General features: G+C 41.1%; 1 protein-coding gene across 2 annotated transcripts in view; it reads right to left on the minus strand.

Moving 5' to 3' along the window:
* Saysd1 (SAYSVFN motif domain containing 1) overlaps window positions 1–17284 on the minus strand; it is a 39619-nt gene extending 22335 nt beyond the window's left edge. The window contains exons 1-2 of one of the 2 annotated variants that reach the window (XM_068383310.1): window positions 16961–17284; window positions 7274–7497 (exon numbers count right to left, since the gene is read on the minus strand). In XM_068383310.1, the coding sequence (XP_068239411.1) occupies window positions 7274–7497; window positions 16961–17203 (467 nt within the window). In that variant the 5' untranslated portion in view covers window positions 17204–17284. The remainder of the gene's footprint in view (window positions 1–7273; window positions 7498–16960) is intronic. The other variant, XM_068383311.1, reaches the window with a different exon arrangement.
* Window positions 17285–19424: the final 2140 nt, after the last annotated feature.

The following is a 19424-nucleotide window of genomic DNA, read 5'->3' on the forward strand; positions in this document are numbered from 1 at the left end:
TCTCCTTGCTCTAGCAATCGCACTGGCTGCCTCCTTCGAAAAGCCTCTAGCTCTCGAGAGTCTTTCGATAGTCTGAAGGCAGTCAGACGAAGAGCGAGGAGGCTTTGGTGTACCTTCTTTACGTGAGGCTGACGTAGAAGGTCCACCCTTAGAGTAAGACTTCTGGGAACGTCTACTAGCCATCGAAGAACCTCGGTGAACCATTCTCTCGCGGGCCAGAGGGGAGCAACTAACGTCAACCTTGTCCCTTCGTGAGAGGCGAACTTCTGCAGTACCTTGTTGACAATCTTGAACGGTGGGAATGCGTAGAGATCCAGATGTGACCAATCTAGGAGGAAGGCATCTATATGTATTGCTGCTGGGTCCGGGACTGGGGAGCAATAGATTGGAAGCCTCTTGGTCAGCGAGGTTGCAAAGAGATCTATGGTTGGTTGGCCCCAAGTGGCCCAAAGTCTCTTGCACACATCCTTGTGGAGGGTCCATTCTGTTGGAATTACTTGCCCTTTCACGACTGAGACAATCTGCTATGACATTCAAGTTGCCTAGGATGAACCTCGTTACTAGGGAGATGTCTTGACCTTTTGACCAGATGAGCAGGTCCCTTGCGATCTCGTACAACGTCAGTGAGTGGGTACCTCCTTGTTTGGAGATGTACGCCAAGGCCGTGGTGTTGTCTGAGTTTACTTCCACCACTTTGCCTCGAAGGAGAGACTTGAAGCTTTTCAAGGCCAGATGTACTGCCAACAGCTCCTTGCAGTTGATATGCATGCTCCTCTGACTCGAGTTCCACAGACCTGAGCATTCCCGACCGTCTAGTGTCGCGCCCCAGCCCACGTCCGATGCGTCCGAGAAGAGAACGTGGTTGGGAGTCTGAACAGCCAGGGGAAGACCCTCTCTTAGGTTGATATTGTCCTTCCACCAAGTCAGACAAGACTTTATCTTTTAGGAAATCGGGATCGAGACCGCTTCTAGCGTCTTGTCCTTTTTCCAGTGAAAAGCTAGATGGTATTGAAGAGGACGGAGGTGTAGTCTTCCTAGTGACACAAAATGTTCCACGGATGACAGCATCCCTACCAGACTCATCCACAGCCTGACTGAGCAGCGTTCCTTCTTCAGCATCTTCTGGATGGATAGCAGGGCTTGATCTATTCTGGGGGCTGATCGTCTTGTTGTTCAGCAACATCCTCATCAGATAGTTCCTCATCCGAAAACTGATGAGGAAACGGCAACGGAGTGGGCAGCGTCTGGCTCGCTGAGTCCGGTCGCACTGGTGCATGCGTGACGGAGCCGGACGCAACATCATGGAACTGCTGCACAGTCTGTGAACTGTCAACAACCATGGGTGCGCGAGGAAGCACAGCGTCTACCCGAGACTGTCTAGACCGTCTGGGTTGTGCAGTCAACACCATACCGGGTTGCTGAGGTTGACGCACTGCGTCAAAACAAGTCACCTCTGCTGGTTGTTGAACGTCCTGAACGTCAACAACCACCTCCGAGCGTCGCTTAACGTCAACGTGCGGCTGGCAACCCACACTGGGTCGCATCGGTGGAGGAACCACCTCAACTGGCAGACGCGAGAAGGTTACCTCAGCGTCAACAGGACGCACAACCGACCGGTTGGAAGGTTGTTGGCCAGAAGGTTCGGCAGCAACCTTCTCCGCATTAAAGTCCTCTATCAAGGACGCAAGCTTGGACTGCATGCTTGCAGCAAAGCCCATTTAGGGTCTATGGGAGCAGGTGCGGCAACAGACGGGGTTAGCGACTGAGGCGGTACCGCTTTCCATCCCTGAAAGCCTTGTTTATGCATGACATAATTGTACAACAAAACTTCAAAGGCTCGAAAACAGCTGTGAAGTTGACCTGTAAAAAACTTGGAGCGTCTCCTGGCCAGGCGCCAGGGAGAGTCTACGAGATTTGAGAAGTCTATCTGGGCAGAGGCATGAACTCCAAAGCCGAGAACTTCTCTCGTGTCATATCAGACTCTCGCTCTATAAGCCAGTTTAAAAGAAGGGAAAGCAAAGGCTGTATCCCCCAAACTCCTCCTGGTGATAAACCAGTCGCCTAGCAAACGTAAAGCTCTCTAGGAGAGCGAGAGAGCACTAGCTTAAAAACAACGGCTTCGAAGTAGCTAGGCCTAGTGTAAGCTCTGACGTTTAGGCGAACGAGGAGCAGCAGTTACAAAAAGATCCGGACAAAGATCCTTAAAAAAAATCATCATGATTTAATTAAAGTCCATAGAGGGCTAAGCAGCTTTAGGCTCCTCTCCATCTGACAGAGTCCTCAAGGTAATATCAGTAGGAGAGGGAACAGCAACTTCCTCATCTACAGGAACCTTGTTCGATAAAAGCTGAGTCTCAAGCAAGGGAGAGACCTACCGTGGTGGCAATGCTTTACAAGCAGAGTCCACACTGACTGGTGCATTAGTAGCGGACCAGGACGCAACGTCATGTAACTGCTTGACAGTCTGTGAACTGTCAACAACTGAACTGTCAACCACAACAGGTGCGTGAGGACGCACAGCGTCCACTCGAGACTGCTTTGACTGCCTAGACTGAGCAGTCAAAACAACTCTAGAATGCGGAAGTTGACGCACAGCGTCAAAACAAGTCAACTACGATTGTTAGCGAACGTCTTGAACGTCAACAGGAGCATCAGCAAGTGGCCTAACGTCCAAATGCGGCTGAAAATCCACACGAGACCGCATCGAGTGTGGTTTTAAACAACCTGACTGACGTGACTTAGCTACGCCAACGTCAACAGGAAGCACAAAGGAACGTTAGGTTGGCTGAAAGCCAGGATATCGATGAGATAAACGGCTAGACTCAACGGACTAATCGGCAGAATAGTCTTCCATAAGGGAGGCAAGCATATTCTGCACGTCTTGCCGTACAACCCATTAAGGATCAACGGAAATGGTTGTGGTAAGAGACAAGGGTAACGTCTGTGACCGCAACACTTTGCCAACCAAAAAAGACTCTCGGAGTCTGTGTTACGCTTTTGTTAGGCGGCGAGCAGTTATCCGATGACTGCATAGGGTCAGAGCTGTCCTAATGGCTGTAGCCAGGACGCTGGACCTGTCCTGAAAGGACTGACTTTCGCTTAAGGGCTTCGAAACCTTGTGACAGGTTTCTTATGCGAAAAGCCTTCGGATGACGAGGAGAAAAAACGTCTCTCTCGTCTTATGGTAGGGGAGATCTTGGTAAGATACACCCGATACCATAGAGGGAAACGTCTGTTCGTTGATCAAAGCCTCTCGAACCCATAAGTCGTTCGACATTACTTCTCCCCTGTTTGGGAGCTTGCAAGAGGTCCCGGACTAGGTGAACGACAGGCACGAACAGACGAACCCTCGGACGCAACACTGTAACACTTTGCGCATATCACTTTATCACTTCGATTTTCTGTTTTGCACTTATTTCACTGAAATCGAAACTTTTACTGATTTCTACCTGAAACACGCAATTCTACCCTTCATTAAAAGGTAGTAATTGCGAAATCAGTCGTATAATGCAAGCTCATTAATACCAATAAAAAACAGAAAACATATTTTAAGATAAAAAATTCAGTGGCTGGGAAAGAGACTAAACGCTAGTTCATATAAACTACGTTTGCAATCTCTCACCGCACATAGCCTGGGGACGAGAATAAAAAACTAAAAACGTTTTATCCTTCCTCCCCGTACAGAGACTAGGGACGAGAGTAACTCGAGAACAACGTTACCCGCTTGAACGGAACGTTTTCTCTCCTCTCTCTCCCTCCGTCTCTATCTCTCTCTCTCTTTCTCTCTTGATTTCGCACCTAAGAGAAGAGCCCAATTACATTTCGTCAAAAAAAACATGTTATTTGACTAAAGGAAAAAACTGAAAGGTTTTTCAAATAAAAAGTTCCTTTAAAATAGAATTTAAAACATTTAAGCTTAGAAAGAATGAACAAAACGTCAGAATCGATTTACTCTTACTGCAAAGTGAAACCGTGATACACTCTCTCTCTATCGTAACGATAGAGCGCATGTTGAACGTCCTGAACGTCAACAACTGCGTAGCATAAATAAACTAAACGTTAGTTCATCTTTGAAAACAGTACGAAGACTATCAAAGAAATTCATTCATAAAATATTACATTTAAAAAGTTTTAAATCCTTAGCTCTTTAAAAGCTAATTACGATATAAAGGGCTCAACGTTGATTAACTTCGGTTTCCAAGTTAGGATCGCCTACTCTCAGGAAAGGTCGCATATAAACAAAACATTAAAATTTATTTTTATATGTTTATAATAAATGGAAAGTTAATCGAAAAGGCCTAATAAAGGCGGAGAGATATAAAATATATAGAGGAAAATCTATAAATAATGTGATAAGATAATTACTAAAAGCCTAAACACACTTCCGTCTAAGGGTATTTAAAAGTGAAAGAAAGTCCATACTCTCTTTGTCACCATAATTAAATCTATCCAAAACGAGTTCAAGATTTAAGATGAAGATAAAACACCTGCATTGCGAAAGCTCAAAACCAGAATATAGTACTTCACCAATATGATGTGAAAAACTCCAGTTTAGCAACAGCGAGTAAAGTACGTCTTGTCGACACGTCGACAGAGAGAAAATTGAGTCTTTGTTTACATTGAGCTTGGTATCTGGTCGACAGATGGCTCTCTTGGGCACACCCGCAACTTGTATAGCGATCGCTGGCGAGTTTTTTCTGTACAGTTTGTCTGTTGAGCAACAGAGTTGCAGCTATATATTCACCGGCTAAGTTAAATATTTAAAAATACGTTATTGTGATGGGTTTTTGAAAGGCCACCTTCCTAGAAATTATGCATTTTGCTGAAAAATATCTTAAACTGAATCAAAAATAAAGTAGAGGTCAGCTAAACTAAGAAATTATATGGACTTCATGGTGGCTGCAAAAAAATCTGGAATGTTCAAATCCAGGCTATATCCTCGGATCTTTCTTACATATCAGATTATTCAACTCATTTGCAAACCCATACGCCTAAAGCATTCTATAAGCTAAGATGTCCCTATGTTCTTGAAACACACTCTTCAAGGACTTAATTTTGCTAATAATTTTTGTTATTTCTATACTCACTTGATCTTCAAAATGTTTTATCCCCGGAGCAGACTTAATATCGACATTACCACAAAAAAATAAAAATTTCCTAGTTCCTTCCCTAAGCAATGCCTCTTGTCCACTCAAATGACATCTGGTACCTATCAACCTGCCTCCCATGTCTGAAGAATTCTCCTAACTCCCAATGTGGAACAAGTGTGGAACAATGTCCAATTTCTTTGCTGACACCTGCATCCTGAAGGGAACTTTCCAAGTTCCTGTATTGTGATGGTCGAATTCAATTCCACTAGAGCTTCTTGGGTGAAGCCAATCATCCTTCTAAAGGCAAACAGAGGACTGTCGCACACTCCCGACCCTTGGAGGTCATCCCCAACCTCTGGAGAAAACTTCCTGACTGCTCTTATGATAGCTAATCGCTTTGACAGTGGGTTCCTTTTCTCGTGGAGTCCAGGGAGGCGAAGACAATGAAAGAACAAGACTGGCAACCAATTTGGTGCATCGTGGACCTGGGATTCAACCTGACCCTTCTTAAATACAACTATGGTTTCTGAAACTAATTGGAACTTCTGGATGTAAAGACTGTAAATGATCACGCGACAGAGGAGAATGATTTAGGTTGACATTAACCACCAGATGTCACCTTGGTGGTAAGAGGCATGACCTTTTAAAAGAAAACCGAAAATTCTTTGTTTTTTGGGAACGACAATATTGAGTCAGCTTCGAGGACAAAGAAATATGAACATCAGGGGTAGTTCATAGAATTAATTGAATAACTGTATAAGTAAATGTATTCATAATGTGGGCAAGCAGTACCGGTAATCTTCTGGATCTATGCACAAAAACATTTAATTGATAAGGTAAATTCTGTATGCTGTACAGTAACAAAACTCTCAGAAAATAAAGCTAAGAAAAAAATATGAATACAATACTGTACAGTACTTGCAAAACAAACACAAAATTAGACTAAATAGACAACATTTAATAAAACAAATATCCAACATTGAATATAACAGGAATGTGGGAATTTTAGACTTCATTGCATTATCTTTCAAAACTGATATCTATAACACTGCCTTGAAAGTATTTCAGTATACTAGAAAGAAAGATATCAAGACACTTCTGCATAATAAAAATGTGGTCGCTGCAAAACGACTATTAAGAATAATCTCACAAAGTTCAAATACTGATTGCAAAAGTATTTTGGAAGTTGTTAATTACTTTTGTCATTAAAGATTTCTTTTTTTCAAAGATAAAAATTTCAGCCAAGCAAAAAGACCAATGAAGGCTTGGCAAAGAAGCATTGCAACAAACCTTCAATGCTTATAATAAATTACACAAACCACAATTTTGGGGGGCATCACTATCGCTATTTTTATCATTCTTATTACCTTTCTAGATTCTTGTTGGGCTGGTTCAAGGTTCAACTTTATACAGTAATGTATTATGTAAAATTTTGAGCTGTGATTTCTTGAAAAAGTTAAGAGAGCGGGTAAAAAAGATAAAGACTTGGAACTATGGTTTAAATGTTAATCACCATTCTTGAGAAAAACTGTGGCTGCTAAGAGCATCTATTTACAAAACATATAGTAGAACACTGTACCAGGCATCATAAAAGATCTAGCATTCTGGCACCATTCCATGATAAGATCAATAATGATGCTAAAAATTGAACACTACATTGCATTGACTGAAAACATTCAAGGTTAATTCATCCAAATTATCCCCATTTACAATGGTCAATGTTATCACATCCTTGTACATGATCCTGAGTATACTGGATATCATAGCAAAGACGCTAATAGCTGCTTAACCCTTTTACCCCCAGGCTATTTGGAAATTTCCAACCCTTAACCCCCAAGGGTTATTTTTTTTCAAGCACATTTTGCAGTATATTTTTTTTCAAATTGCTCTAACAGCCTTAATTTTGGTCATAGAGAGGTCAGGTTGGTCTCATTCTCTTGGAAAATGCCTGAAGTTTCTCAAAAAATTATCAAAAATATGAAAAAAAAATTTAAATAGCAGTTTTTTGCAAGGACGTACCGGTACGTCCATGGGGGTAAAGGGATGAGTTTTGTGAAACGTGCCAGTACGTCCTTTGGGGGTAAAAGGGTTAATGTTCAAATTAAAAAAACTGCGACAGAAAGGCTATCAAAGTTATTTCATTCCACAGGTGATCTGACAAGTAAAATATAAGGTATACATACCATATAAACACAAATGCACTGAAGATGAAAAATACTGCTCCAAACTCGAGAACAATGAAGATCTTGCATAGTAGTAGCCACATGACAAATTTAAGTCCTAAAATCATCCAGTCTACTCTTGTATATGTATCTAATATGGACGTATGTGCAAGATCTGGAGAGTCGCTTCCACTAAAACTAGAAGACGAGTCCTTAGATAATCCTCCTGTTCTTCTTCTTAAATTCTGTAAAAATAACACAGATTTTAAAAAACTTGTATTTTTTCCTGACTAAATAACCCTAGTAATCAAATCGCCTGAAATTACATATAAAAATCAGGCTAGGCTATATATCAGTTTAGCGAGATCTGTGTTACAGTATGGACGTGAGGCATGGTATGACAAACAATATCCAACAGATTTTGTAGATTTGAAAACAAAGCCATCAGAAGAATATTGGGAGTTAAATGGCAGGACAGGATTAGAAATGAAACTATTAAGAGATTATTCGAGAGCATATGTGGGTGAGATCATGGTGAGGGGTAGATTCTAGATTGAAATGGTTTAGGCATGCTTTTTGCACTCCCCAAAAGAGATTAGTTCTTAAATGGGCTCCACAAGACACTAGAAGAGTTGGAAGACCTACACCTACATGGCTGAGGACTATGAAGCATGAAGTAGATGATGATGAATGGAGAAGCATTGAGTTAACCCTTTTACCCCCAGGCTATTTGGAAATTTCCAACCCTTAACCCCCAAGGGGTTATTTTTTCCCCAGCACATTTTGCAGTATATTTTTTTTAAGTTGCTCTAACAGCCCTAATTTTTGTCATAGAGAGATCAGGTTGGTCTCATTCTCTTGGAAAATGCCTGAATTTTCTCAAAAAATTATCAAAAATATGAAAAAAAAAAAATTTATAGCATTATTTTGCAAGGACGTACTGGTACGTCCATGGGGGTAAAGGGATGAGTTTTGTGAAACGTACCAGTACGTCCTTTGGGGGTAAAAGGGTTAAAAGCTCATGATAGAGACGACTGGCAAAATCTAACCAAGGGCCTTTGCATCAATAGGCGTAGATGTCAATGATGATGATGATACAAACCTGAGTTTTAATAGGGTAGTATGATTTCAGCATAAGTGGAAACTCAACTGCTAAATTTTATAACGAGGTGTTGGTAGTTATAGGTGACTAATCAGGAAAGATCCACCCCTGGCTGGCTCCCTGAGAAGCCACTTTGACCTTCACTTAGAACTTCAAATGTAACTTGCAGGAACCAGGTTTGTATAGTTAAGGAAATACAAATTACTTTTAAAAATGATACATTTTGAGATGATTTGTATTTTTCCCAAATATATAAACCTGACTCCTTTACATAGGAGAGATAACAGCGAAGCTGGAATACACTGCAGCTAAAATTTTATTATGAAGTGTAAACAAGTATCCAGTAGTTACCGCCCTGGAGCGGGGAAAGCCCCGCACACCCCTGCTTGTTCACCGAGTAGCCACTTTCATTGCAGCTGTGACTTTGTATAGGGTTGGTGATGGCAGGAAAGTATGAGTAAAGGACTAAATCTTGTATAGTTACAAAAAATATAAATTATCCTTAGGGGGGAGGAAGTCAATGTTCCAACTGGCTGAAAACTTATCCTGGGATTCCCAAACTCAGACCCTACAAGTGGTGAGAGTTAAGGTTCCTTACACCTTGTGCCCCAGTGGCGTGACAATGTAAGAAAAAGGGTAAGATGGGTATGATTAAGAATAGGAAAGTCTGTGTTGCAACAATACGGTATGTATATCAATAGATTTGCCTGGTTTCAACCATGTGACTAATGGGTTTGCATAGTTCCCACCATATGGAATATGAACAGTATACTACAGTAATGAGTTTGTCTGGTTACTACACACACCCCTTTGTAAAGAGCATGGGGAATGATGATTCTATATTACTGAACATAATAGAACATCTGCAGGCTGAGTGGAGTTTACCTACCTGCAGTCGAATCAATTCCAGCTGACAGGGTTTCTGATGCTGTGCCCCAAGAGAGAAGATTGAAATAAAAAGAAATGGGCAATCATTCTTCAATTTCATTCCTGATTAACACGTAACCTCCATCCTCAATCCAATGCTAGTGGTCCTGTGAAAGCCACCTACTGTGCAGCTACTACAGGCCCTAGGGAAAAGGTGTCTAAGAGATCCGTGAGTCGATCCCGAAAATAATGAGCAGTAAACGTAATATGACATTTCCACACGCCTGTCTGTAGTACCTGCACCAAAGAGAGATTCTTTCTAAAAATCAGGGTCGTACTAACTCCCCTGACATCGTGTGCTCTAACTCGAACTCTACCTGAGGTGGAAGGCGAGGGTAATGAAAGGGTACAGCCCCTGACCCTTGGCCAAGAGGAGATTATATTTTTGGTCATCATCTTCATGACTCTCCCCCAGTGCTTACGAAGGGGTGTTGCAAGTAGGATTCAATTGCATTAGTACGGATAAAGTAGCACCTCAGCATCCTCACAGGACACAATACAACTGATCATGATCGTCTGTTACCTCTCTCAGGCACGCAATCTGAAAAGATGAAAACCTGGAAACAGGAACCGATGGATTCTTGGTTTAGGCAACAAACTCAAGAGACGAAGGAGAAAGAGACCTGCTTCCACCTCCCAGTAAGAGATGTTAAAGGAGAGCCCATGCAGCTCGCTAACCCGCTTAGCGGAAACTAAAACAAGCAAGAAAACCATTTTGAGAGGAAGGTTTCACCTTTAACAGAGAGCAGGCCTGTTCAAAGCTCTGTCTGAGCAAGGAGAGTTCTATTTCTTTCAGCCTAAAGACAAGGCTCAAGGCTGACCGATAGCCTTTCACCGCTGATACTGAGCAAAAATTTCCTTTTCGGAGATAATGTAAGAATTTGGCTATTAATGGGATAAAGGCTCCATGAGAAAAAACACCCCTTCCACGACACCAAAAACACAAGATGGCCCACTTGGCTCGATACACGGAGGTTGAAAACTTCCAGACATATCTCGCATAACTTTGCACAAAAAGCCTTTCTCCGAGAGGAGATGCTGGATAAACTCCATGCATAAAGCCAAAATTATTCTACCGTGCTGTGGAATATCTAGCAGTGTGGTTGGCACAACAGGTCTGGACAAGGCAGCAATTTCTTAGTCTTTATCAGAAGTGGAAGATCTGGGTACCATTCCACTTGGGTCCATTTCAGCCTTATTATAGTAGCCATATTGAGGTTGGGAGTAGATCGAACTCGATTTAGGAGACTCCTTATCAGGCAGAACAACGAAAAGGAAAATACGTTGAGGTCGTCCCAGGGGTGCTGGAACACGTTCTCGAACACTCCTTCCAGTCCTGACACCAGTGAGCAGTATACCAGGAGTTTCCAGTTTAGCAAGGTTGTAAACAAGCTGACTGTCGGTGAATCTTACAAAGTCAGGATATTGCTTGCTATCTGAAAAGCAAAGACCATTCTGAGACACAAATTACATCCACCTTCCGCATAGAATAAAGCTGGGTGTTAAAGTGATCGAATTGAGCACTGCCCACTCATGGATCTCTACTGTTAGCTAGCTGAGCTGCAGACAAATGGTACCTTCTTGCTTGTTTACATATGCCACTACGGTGGTGTTGTCGCTCATCAACATAAACGAGTGACCGGTCAAAAGAGGGCAAAAGTGTTGGAGTGCGAGAAGAGCTGCTCGAAACTCCAACATATTGATATGGCAATGACGACCTTGGTCACACCATTGACCTGATGCCAGATGTTGAAGGTATGCTCCCAAACTTCCTTTGACATGTCCGTGAACTAAAGAAGGTCAGGTGGAGGCATCAGAAATGGAGAGCCCTTTAGAAAGTTTGTCTTGTTCAGCCACTATTCCAGATCGTGTCTGGATTCTTCCCCGATCAGGATCAATGATAAAGGGGGGTCGATTGAAATGACCGCAGATGAAGATGACCGTTTGGAATACGAGGTTCCAGGGAGACTAGATGTCCCAGTAACTTCTGACTGTTGAGTGTACAGATGGGGTTGACGAACGGGAGTGCCTTCTCTCGTAAGCGTGCTACTCTGTACTAAGATGGAAAGGCTTTCCCGAACCCCATGTTGATCTCCATTCCCAGGTAGACAAGTCACTGTTTGGGCATCAGAATTAACTTCTCTCGAAGTCTTTCTCCATGAAAGCAAAGTCTTCCTCCGAGTCTGCCAGGATCAACCAGTCATCTAGATAACATAAGAGGCGAATGCTCCTGACGTGTACTCACGTTGATACTCGAGTAAAGACTCTGGTGAAGACTTGCTGTGCTGTCGAGAGACCGAAACAAGAATTTTGAACTAGTACACTCTGTTCACCATGACAAAATAGAGGCACTTCCTGGAAGAGGGATGGACTGGGCCTGATCACCTGCCTAACTGTGGCTGCGGTCTCCATCTTGAACAATGTTTGTAAAACAAATTCGTTCAGGGCTGAAAGGTTTATGAATGGTCTCCGGCCTCCAGATGCCTTCTCTACAAGAAAGAGTCAACTGAAAAAGCCTGGGGAGCTGTCGTCAACCTCCTAGAGAGAACCCTTCTCTAGCATGGCCTAAACTTCTGCCCAAAGGCTAAATACTTCACTGATCCCTGGTAACGGGACGGTGACGGCGCTGGTGGTCGAATTAGAGGAGGGGAGAACTGATGAACAGGAGGAGGCATCCTCCATAGTGGGGTTGTTGGCCTCACCTTTACTGCATGTTGGCTGCACCCTTGACCCTGTCTGCTTTGAAAGGGCTGCTGGTTTGTTCCCCATCTTAGGATAGAAGGGGTGGGGTGAGGGTCATTTCTAAGTGCAGGTCTATGCACCAAGGCTAGCAAGAGGTGAAAATTTTGCATGGCCGGAAGTGGAGGCAGACTGTGGCTGCCGAAAGGACACCGCCTGATGCAGCTGTCAGTCCTGACTGCCCTTCCTCCACTCCTCGGTTACCACCTTAATTTCCTCTGTCTGAAACGGATGCATTTTAGAGATTTAGAATCTACCATCGGCCAATCAGCTCAATGGCTTGCAGAGGTACCATCAGGCCATGGAGCCCTTGGCTCTTCACATATAGAGGCTATCCAGCATATTCTCCGAGTGGTTTTTTGCAAAGCACTGAACAGGAGAAGTCTGCATACCTCTGGCAGTCCTTTACAGTTGTCTACCAGATTAAGCGAGTCCTCTTCAACTACTGGTGTCATAAAAGGGATATTTTTCCATTCAGAGAAACTTTAGCATAGATCGCAAACTTCCTCGTCTTCCTTTGTTGAGAGAAGCGTCTCTCAGTTGCAGCCGTCAAAGACTACCTCTCCGCCTTGAGTACAGTATGGTCTAACGACTGAAAGGCATCGACCTCTCTACTTCCTGGGAGTTGTCTATATTCGTGAGGAGCTTTAAGAAATCTTGCCCACACCAGGATCTCCCACCCCTGGAATGGGAAATGACCCTAGTCCTCAAAGCTCTTACACTTACCCCATTCGTGCCATTGAGAAGGTCGTCAGATAGGGATCTGACTTGAGACTGTCTTTCTGCTAGCTTTAGCACTGATGAAAAGAGTTGGTAGTTTGCACAGTCTTTCTTATTTCGTAATCCTCGCCAAGGGGTGAAAGGAGGTCTACAGTTTTATATAAGACTTCAAAGCCAAAACAAAAAAACCAAGCAATGTATGACCCAAGGTTTGAGTACTTTTCCATCTCTCTTTGGGATAGAGTTGGGTGGTGATCGAGACGAGATGCTCTTGTGTTCCATGAGGGCTGTGGTGCTATCTGAAAAGGATCCGACATCTCAGGCCTGAGTGTCAGAGACTTTGTTAGCAATGGTAAAAAAAGAGAAGTTGTCAAGGAACACAATGTCTTTCTGTCTCGTAGAGCATACGCTTTGATTGACAAGATAGTTGAGGCAGCTATTAGGACCAGGGTTCACAAAGTCAGGGATATTGGCCTCACTTGCCTTCAAGAGAAACCTGTCAGTGAGCCAATTATTGAAGGCAGGAATCTGGAAAAGGCAGAGCACCTTCACGGCCTTTTACTTGAGAGGGTATACCCACAAATTACTCGACACATTTATGCTTAGACCTGTGTGGACTGCTAATATACTTGTGTAACCATCCCTGCTACCACACGATACAAGGATGCATATTGAGATAAAACCCACCATAGCCCTCCTTTTGGTTGGTAGAATCCAATAATTCAACAATGTGTTCTGTTTCCATCATGTATTTGAGTCACACAGACCTCGGAACATTCACAAAGTCCACACACTTATTTTTTGTCGATTGTCAGCACTACGGTTTCCTAAGATCTGTGGGTAAATGCAAGAAGCTCTCACCTTCACTGAGCGAATTTGAATCAATGCACATATACTTCAACCAAGGTTGTTCTAGTCCACTATGCTACAAAGATATATCTTTACTAATTAGAAGGCTTCTGCATTACAGTTATTGCTTATAACTTCACATGTTGGATCAAATTCAGCTATGGAATGTTTGAGTTTTCTTCACTTATCTACAAAACTTGAAAATGGCTTAACCGTGCCAAGCAAATCCAAAAATGTGTGCAGAAGTTTGAGAAAACTAAGCCATTCACTATTCCTGTTACTCAGATTCTAAGTATGGTGAATACATACCCCATATACCGAAACGGATTCTCTTGGAATGGGAAATGTAAGCTCCAGATATGTACTAGGGTCAACCAATTGAGTAGATATGTTCCCAGTATGTACCATCCCCCCCACATGTACGCAGGAAGAGATCAGTCCAGAGTATGTGTGTCACTGGGCTGGGCTAAGTAGAGATTTTCCTAATACGTACTGTCTCCTCTACGAGTATGCTGGTTTGTGTTCATTTGAGAAACAAGAAGGAAGCAATATCAGAATTCTCAGCGCAGTTCATGAAGATCAAGGACATCTACAAGTTTGTGTGCATAGAAGCGTCAGGGAAGCATAGGGAAAACATCTCTGGCAAGAGAAGGACGAGAGCAAAGCTCTACGTCCAACTTGGCACTGGAAGCAGTAGCAGGGGCGTGAACCCTTGTACTTCGTACCTCAACGCCTTCCTTGGGGTCAGGCTTTGGTAAAGCACTCTTCCCCCAACAAACCCATTCTGAGGAACCAGACAGACTTCAGAAAGTCAAAATGAACGGTTGTCCTCTGCTTAGGTGAATTCTACACGGGCGACACATCGCAAGATTTGGTTGTTGTCTCTGGAGCTCTCCAACAGATGAAGAGGAAGGAGCAGTAGCAGCTATTAACAATATGAGTTCAGCCATCCAACACTCCCTCCCGACACTACGTATGCATAGTCTGTATGAGACAGACTTCGGAAAGTCAAAATGAACGGTTGTCCTCTGCTTTGGTGATTTCTACACAGGCGACACATCACAAGATTTGGTTGTTGGAGCTCTCCAACAGATGAAGAGGAAGGAACAGTAGCAGCTATTAACGATATCAGTTCAGCCACCCAACACTACGTATGCTTAGTCTGTATGAGAGTTGTGAGAGCTCAAAGTTTCTTACATGGCAATTGTGAGGATCCTTTTACCCGATCAAGGCACTGGCGGGGCCGACTGAAGTGATCATACTCGTTAATATCCCTCGTACATAAAGAACTGCCAATAATTATCAAAAACAAAAACAACAAAGATTAAAACAGACAGTTGACAGTGCTGGGAATATGTTTGTACTTTCCAGTGGCTGGAAACAGAGGGGCTACTCAGTGTGTTAACAGGGGAGGACCTCAATCGCCACCCACCAGTAACTACCAACACTTTGTTATAGATTTTAACAACATAGATTCAGTTCAAAGCATACTCTCATTAATAGACAAAGACCTGTATCCGTGTAGGAAGAACTACAGGTTGTGAAAAAAATAGGATGGCCAGAATATGTCTCCCTTACTACTAGGTTAGTAATGAAGTGGGTTCCCTTTCTCTGAAAAAAACATTTAATTTTTCATAGAAATAGAGGTGGGAATTTTTTCGAAATGCAAAACCCCTTGGAATATATACACTTGGTCGATGTTGTTAGTTCAAGAAAGCAGTATATACGTCTATATGTTGTATCTACTGTACTATATAAATTCAATGGTTTCATTGTAGAACAGTGCAATATTAGTCAAGACATTGGAACTTACGTAACTGAACGATCTTTGCAATATTTGAATCCCATATACTACGGATTTTGATAAAAAAATTCTCTCTTTGTTAATTTTGTCATTCCAGCACAGGCCACAGGAGCCTCCAATGCCCTCCAGCCCCATGGTAGTTCAGAAACCCACTGTCTTAAGGTACTTGTTCAAACAGAATAAAGGGCCCAACGTTTTATATTCTAAACCTCTTTGCTGTTTGTTTTCAGTATTGGAGTATACAATATAATTACAGTTATTTTATTTATCATGTTAATTGAGAAAGGTTAGGGTACAAACGTGTGTTTGATATATTTAGTAGGGTAATGGGAAATGAAAGCCAAGTTCATTTTCTAACAGAGGCTGGAATGCAAAGCTACGACTAAACCTTTTGTTAAGTGTTTATTCACCCTTTTTAAGTTTATAGAATTGATAACTAACAACGAAATACTATCCCACGGGGCTAAAGCACGTAGAAAAGCAGTGTTCCACTTCCCAGAACACAGGGGCAATGAGGTAATGAGGGTGTATGTATGATAGCGGCCACCTGTATGTTTGATTGCGGCTAACTTTGAATACGGCAGTGTAAGGGGGGGGTTGCAAGGGGGCGTTAGCCCCCCTGTTAGGTAAGTAGGTAATGACATGGTTTAAAGGTTAGGTTGGGGGGAAAGTTTAGGTTAGTTAATGTCCATTTTTAATGCACACGGGAGGAACTTGCTGCTGATATACAAAGGCTCCAGATAATGTTTATTCACGAGCAAAGTGAGCTATGGCAGAGCAAAAAGCCAATAAATCACTAGCGGTATCAAGTAAGGAGGTATTTGTAATAATGTAAACAATGCTACAAATGACTCCATAGATGATGGGATGGAAAATCCTGTTTTCTATACGTGCGGAAGTCCTGGGAAACAAAAGCTCCAGTGTTTAAGCGTTTCATTATTATTACTCGCTTTTGATCATGGTAACTTTTTTTATTAACGACTGCTGATTATTTATGATGATAACTGGCGGAAACAACAAAGTTTATAAGTTAAACAAAATATCATGGAACTAAACTGGTACACTGTATATTTCAGTGTGCTTCAAACGTAATTGATGACGATACCTTGTGCAAAGGCGTAGCTATTCAGAAATCATCACCGTAAAGGTTCAAAGCACCATAAAATACAATAAATAAGTCTCAGGAGCCTTTGTACATCAGCGGCCAGTTCCTCATGCGTTGATTAAAAATGGATATCAACTAACCTAAACTTTCCCCCCCTAACCTAACCTACAAGCCATGTCCTTACCTATATATCTAATGGGGGGGGGGTAACGCCCCCTGCGACCCACCATAAAATGCCATATTCCAATTTGGACATCCAAGTGGCCGCTATCATACATACACCCCCTTAAACGTTCAAAGCACCATAAAATGCATTAATTGTCTCATTTACTACAAATCGTTCATTAGGGTGTTCTATAATTTTACAAATTCACCTTAACCTCTTTACGTTCATGCTAGCCTAATCCTCGTGTCAACCTACCAACAAAACCACAGCAGTTCAGAAGGTGAAATATTATTTACCCTTTCTCTTCCCGTGCTGTGTTGCTCGAGTTTTCCATCTTCAGATAATTCTGATTTGCTTTCCGTCGAGCTAAAATCTGCCGTTGAGGATTCCGAACATGAGCGACTCGACCCGAGGCTCATGATCCACGCAAACCAATTAGAGATTGGATTTCTCCAACCTTTTCTCTCTGCCTCTTTCTTTCTACGGGATCTGTACACAGCCAACTGCTCTTCTATGCTAGGCTTCTCTTCGAGAGGCATTTTTAAGGCTTCCACGAAATCACTTAAACCGAGACTTTCGACGAGGGCTGACGCCTGACGGGGACTATGGCAGGATTTGTCATTACGGTTTGAAAATGAATCGTACACTTATATCAATTTAATTTATTCTATTTTAAATTAGATTTAGTTTTAATGTAATTCAATAAATAATTTTATAATTAATAATTTTCAAATAAATATACAAAATAACTTCTAATAGTAAAACGGTGTTCGTATTTTTGAAGTTTACTAAGAGAACAGTTCCTAATAATACGCATTTACTTTCAGCTTTTATTTGTCTACATCATCAATTTGCCATTTTTCTTCTTGAAATAAATGCTTATGTGAATTTTACGAGTTCAGTTCTCTCAATAGTATATTTTACATTCCTATTTTTTTTCTAGCCATAATCACCTTCAAATTAAAACATTAATAATTGGGTTAACTTTATTCCATTATTTTTGGGGGCTAAGAAATGAGTTATTTTTCTTTGAGTGAAGTTTTATCAATTCTGATGTTTGAACAAACCTTTATTTCAAGAAAATGTAAGTAGCTTACTCGTTATATATATATATATATATATATATATATATATATATATATATATATATATATATATATATATATATATATATATATATATATATATATATATATATATATATATATATATATATATATATATATATATATGAATGAATTATCGATGAGTAAAACTAAGATATGTTCAATGAAATGCAGACAAAAAATAAGGGTTATGGACAAACTTCTAAAGAATTATTAATGAATATACGTACTTAAGACTGACAGTAAGTTTTCCCCAAGACATGTGCCCAAAACTAAAAGAAAAAAAAAGGCATAGGATGGGAAGCTTTTGGTAAACAAAACGAGATTATGAAATGTAAAAAGCCACGTTCTCTTAAAAGAAAAGTATTGAATCAGATGGTCCTACCAGTATTAACTTAAGCACAAGAAACTTGGAGCCTTACCGAAGCCTCAGATCATAAGGTAGTTACAGCTCATAGAGCTATGGAAAGAAAAATTGTGGGAATAACATTGAAAGACAGAAAAAGAGCAACATGGATACAAGAGCAAGCTATAATAGAGGATATTCTAACATTAAGAAAAATAAATGGACATAGGCAGGACATATAATGACAATGGCAGACAATAGATGGACAAGATGAGTAACAGATTGCAAAAGAAGCAGGGAAAGGAAGAGAAGAAGATGGATTGACAAGCTAAGAAATCTTGTGGGAATATATGTATAATGTATGTACTTGTTATTCCTCGTTTTTTTTTCAATACATCATACATTAATGTAACATATACTAACGTGAACCAGTTTACGGAAGGATATATGACATCATCTGCATTTATGTTCGCCTTTGTTTCAAAAGGAATGCGATACACTGGTGTGCAGTGTCGAGATAAAAGATAAGAACATAATCTTATCTGAAGAGGAAGAAAAACCCAACCTACCTTGTGTAATTCATTTCGTGGTTGATGATTCAATGTTTTAATTATTTGGGTTGATTTTATACATGGGCATATCAAGAAATGGTGTGAAGGATATTTTTCCTTCAAGCAATAGAATCTCAGTCAAATTAAGTGTATAGGTACAGTCATTTGCTTGGTCATTTCTTACCTGTTACTTTTTTTGGGGTTTAAATCTAACCCTCCACTGAAGTCGAGTGAACTACTTCTCGGGCGGGTCCATATCAATCATCTAACGAAACATTTTCATTATAACTTATACAATTCTTTGATTGTAGCATTTTCCAAATCATATGATCTTGTGAAAAGGAATGTCTATAGTTTCTTCTTAAATTCAATTGCTCCCTTTAGGTCCTTCATTTCAGTTGGCAGTTTATTATAATGTCTTGCCACCCACTAGCCAACTTTGTTGTTGTAAATGGGAATTGAAACAGATAATGCGGGATTATTGAAAATCAAAAATTTTCCTCAAGCACAAAGTCTCTGAAACTGAAACAGGAGTTTTGAAATTTCATTATTTATCCAGATATCTGTATTATTTTCATATTTTGCGTAAAATATCTTGAAATTTCTTGCTTTTATGTTTTAAGATTTATTTTAAAATTTCGTTTGTGGAGATGCACTGCCATTATACAAAGATAATGATTTCTTTGCAAATATGCCCTCATGAAAATGACAGATGGACATCAAGAACACAATGGGTCCCTAGAGATTGCAAATGCAG

The sequence above is a fragment of the Palaemon carinicauda genome, chromosome 11, assembly GCF_036898095.1.
Source record: "Palaemon carinicauda isolate YSFRI2023 chromosome 11, ASM3689809v2, whole genome shotgun sequence".
Lineage (NCBI taxonomy): Eukaryota > Metazoa > Arthropoda > Malacostraca > Decapoda > Palaemonidae > Palaemon > Palaemon carinicauda.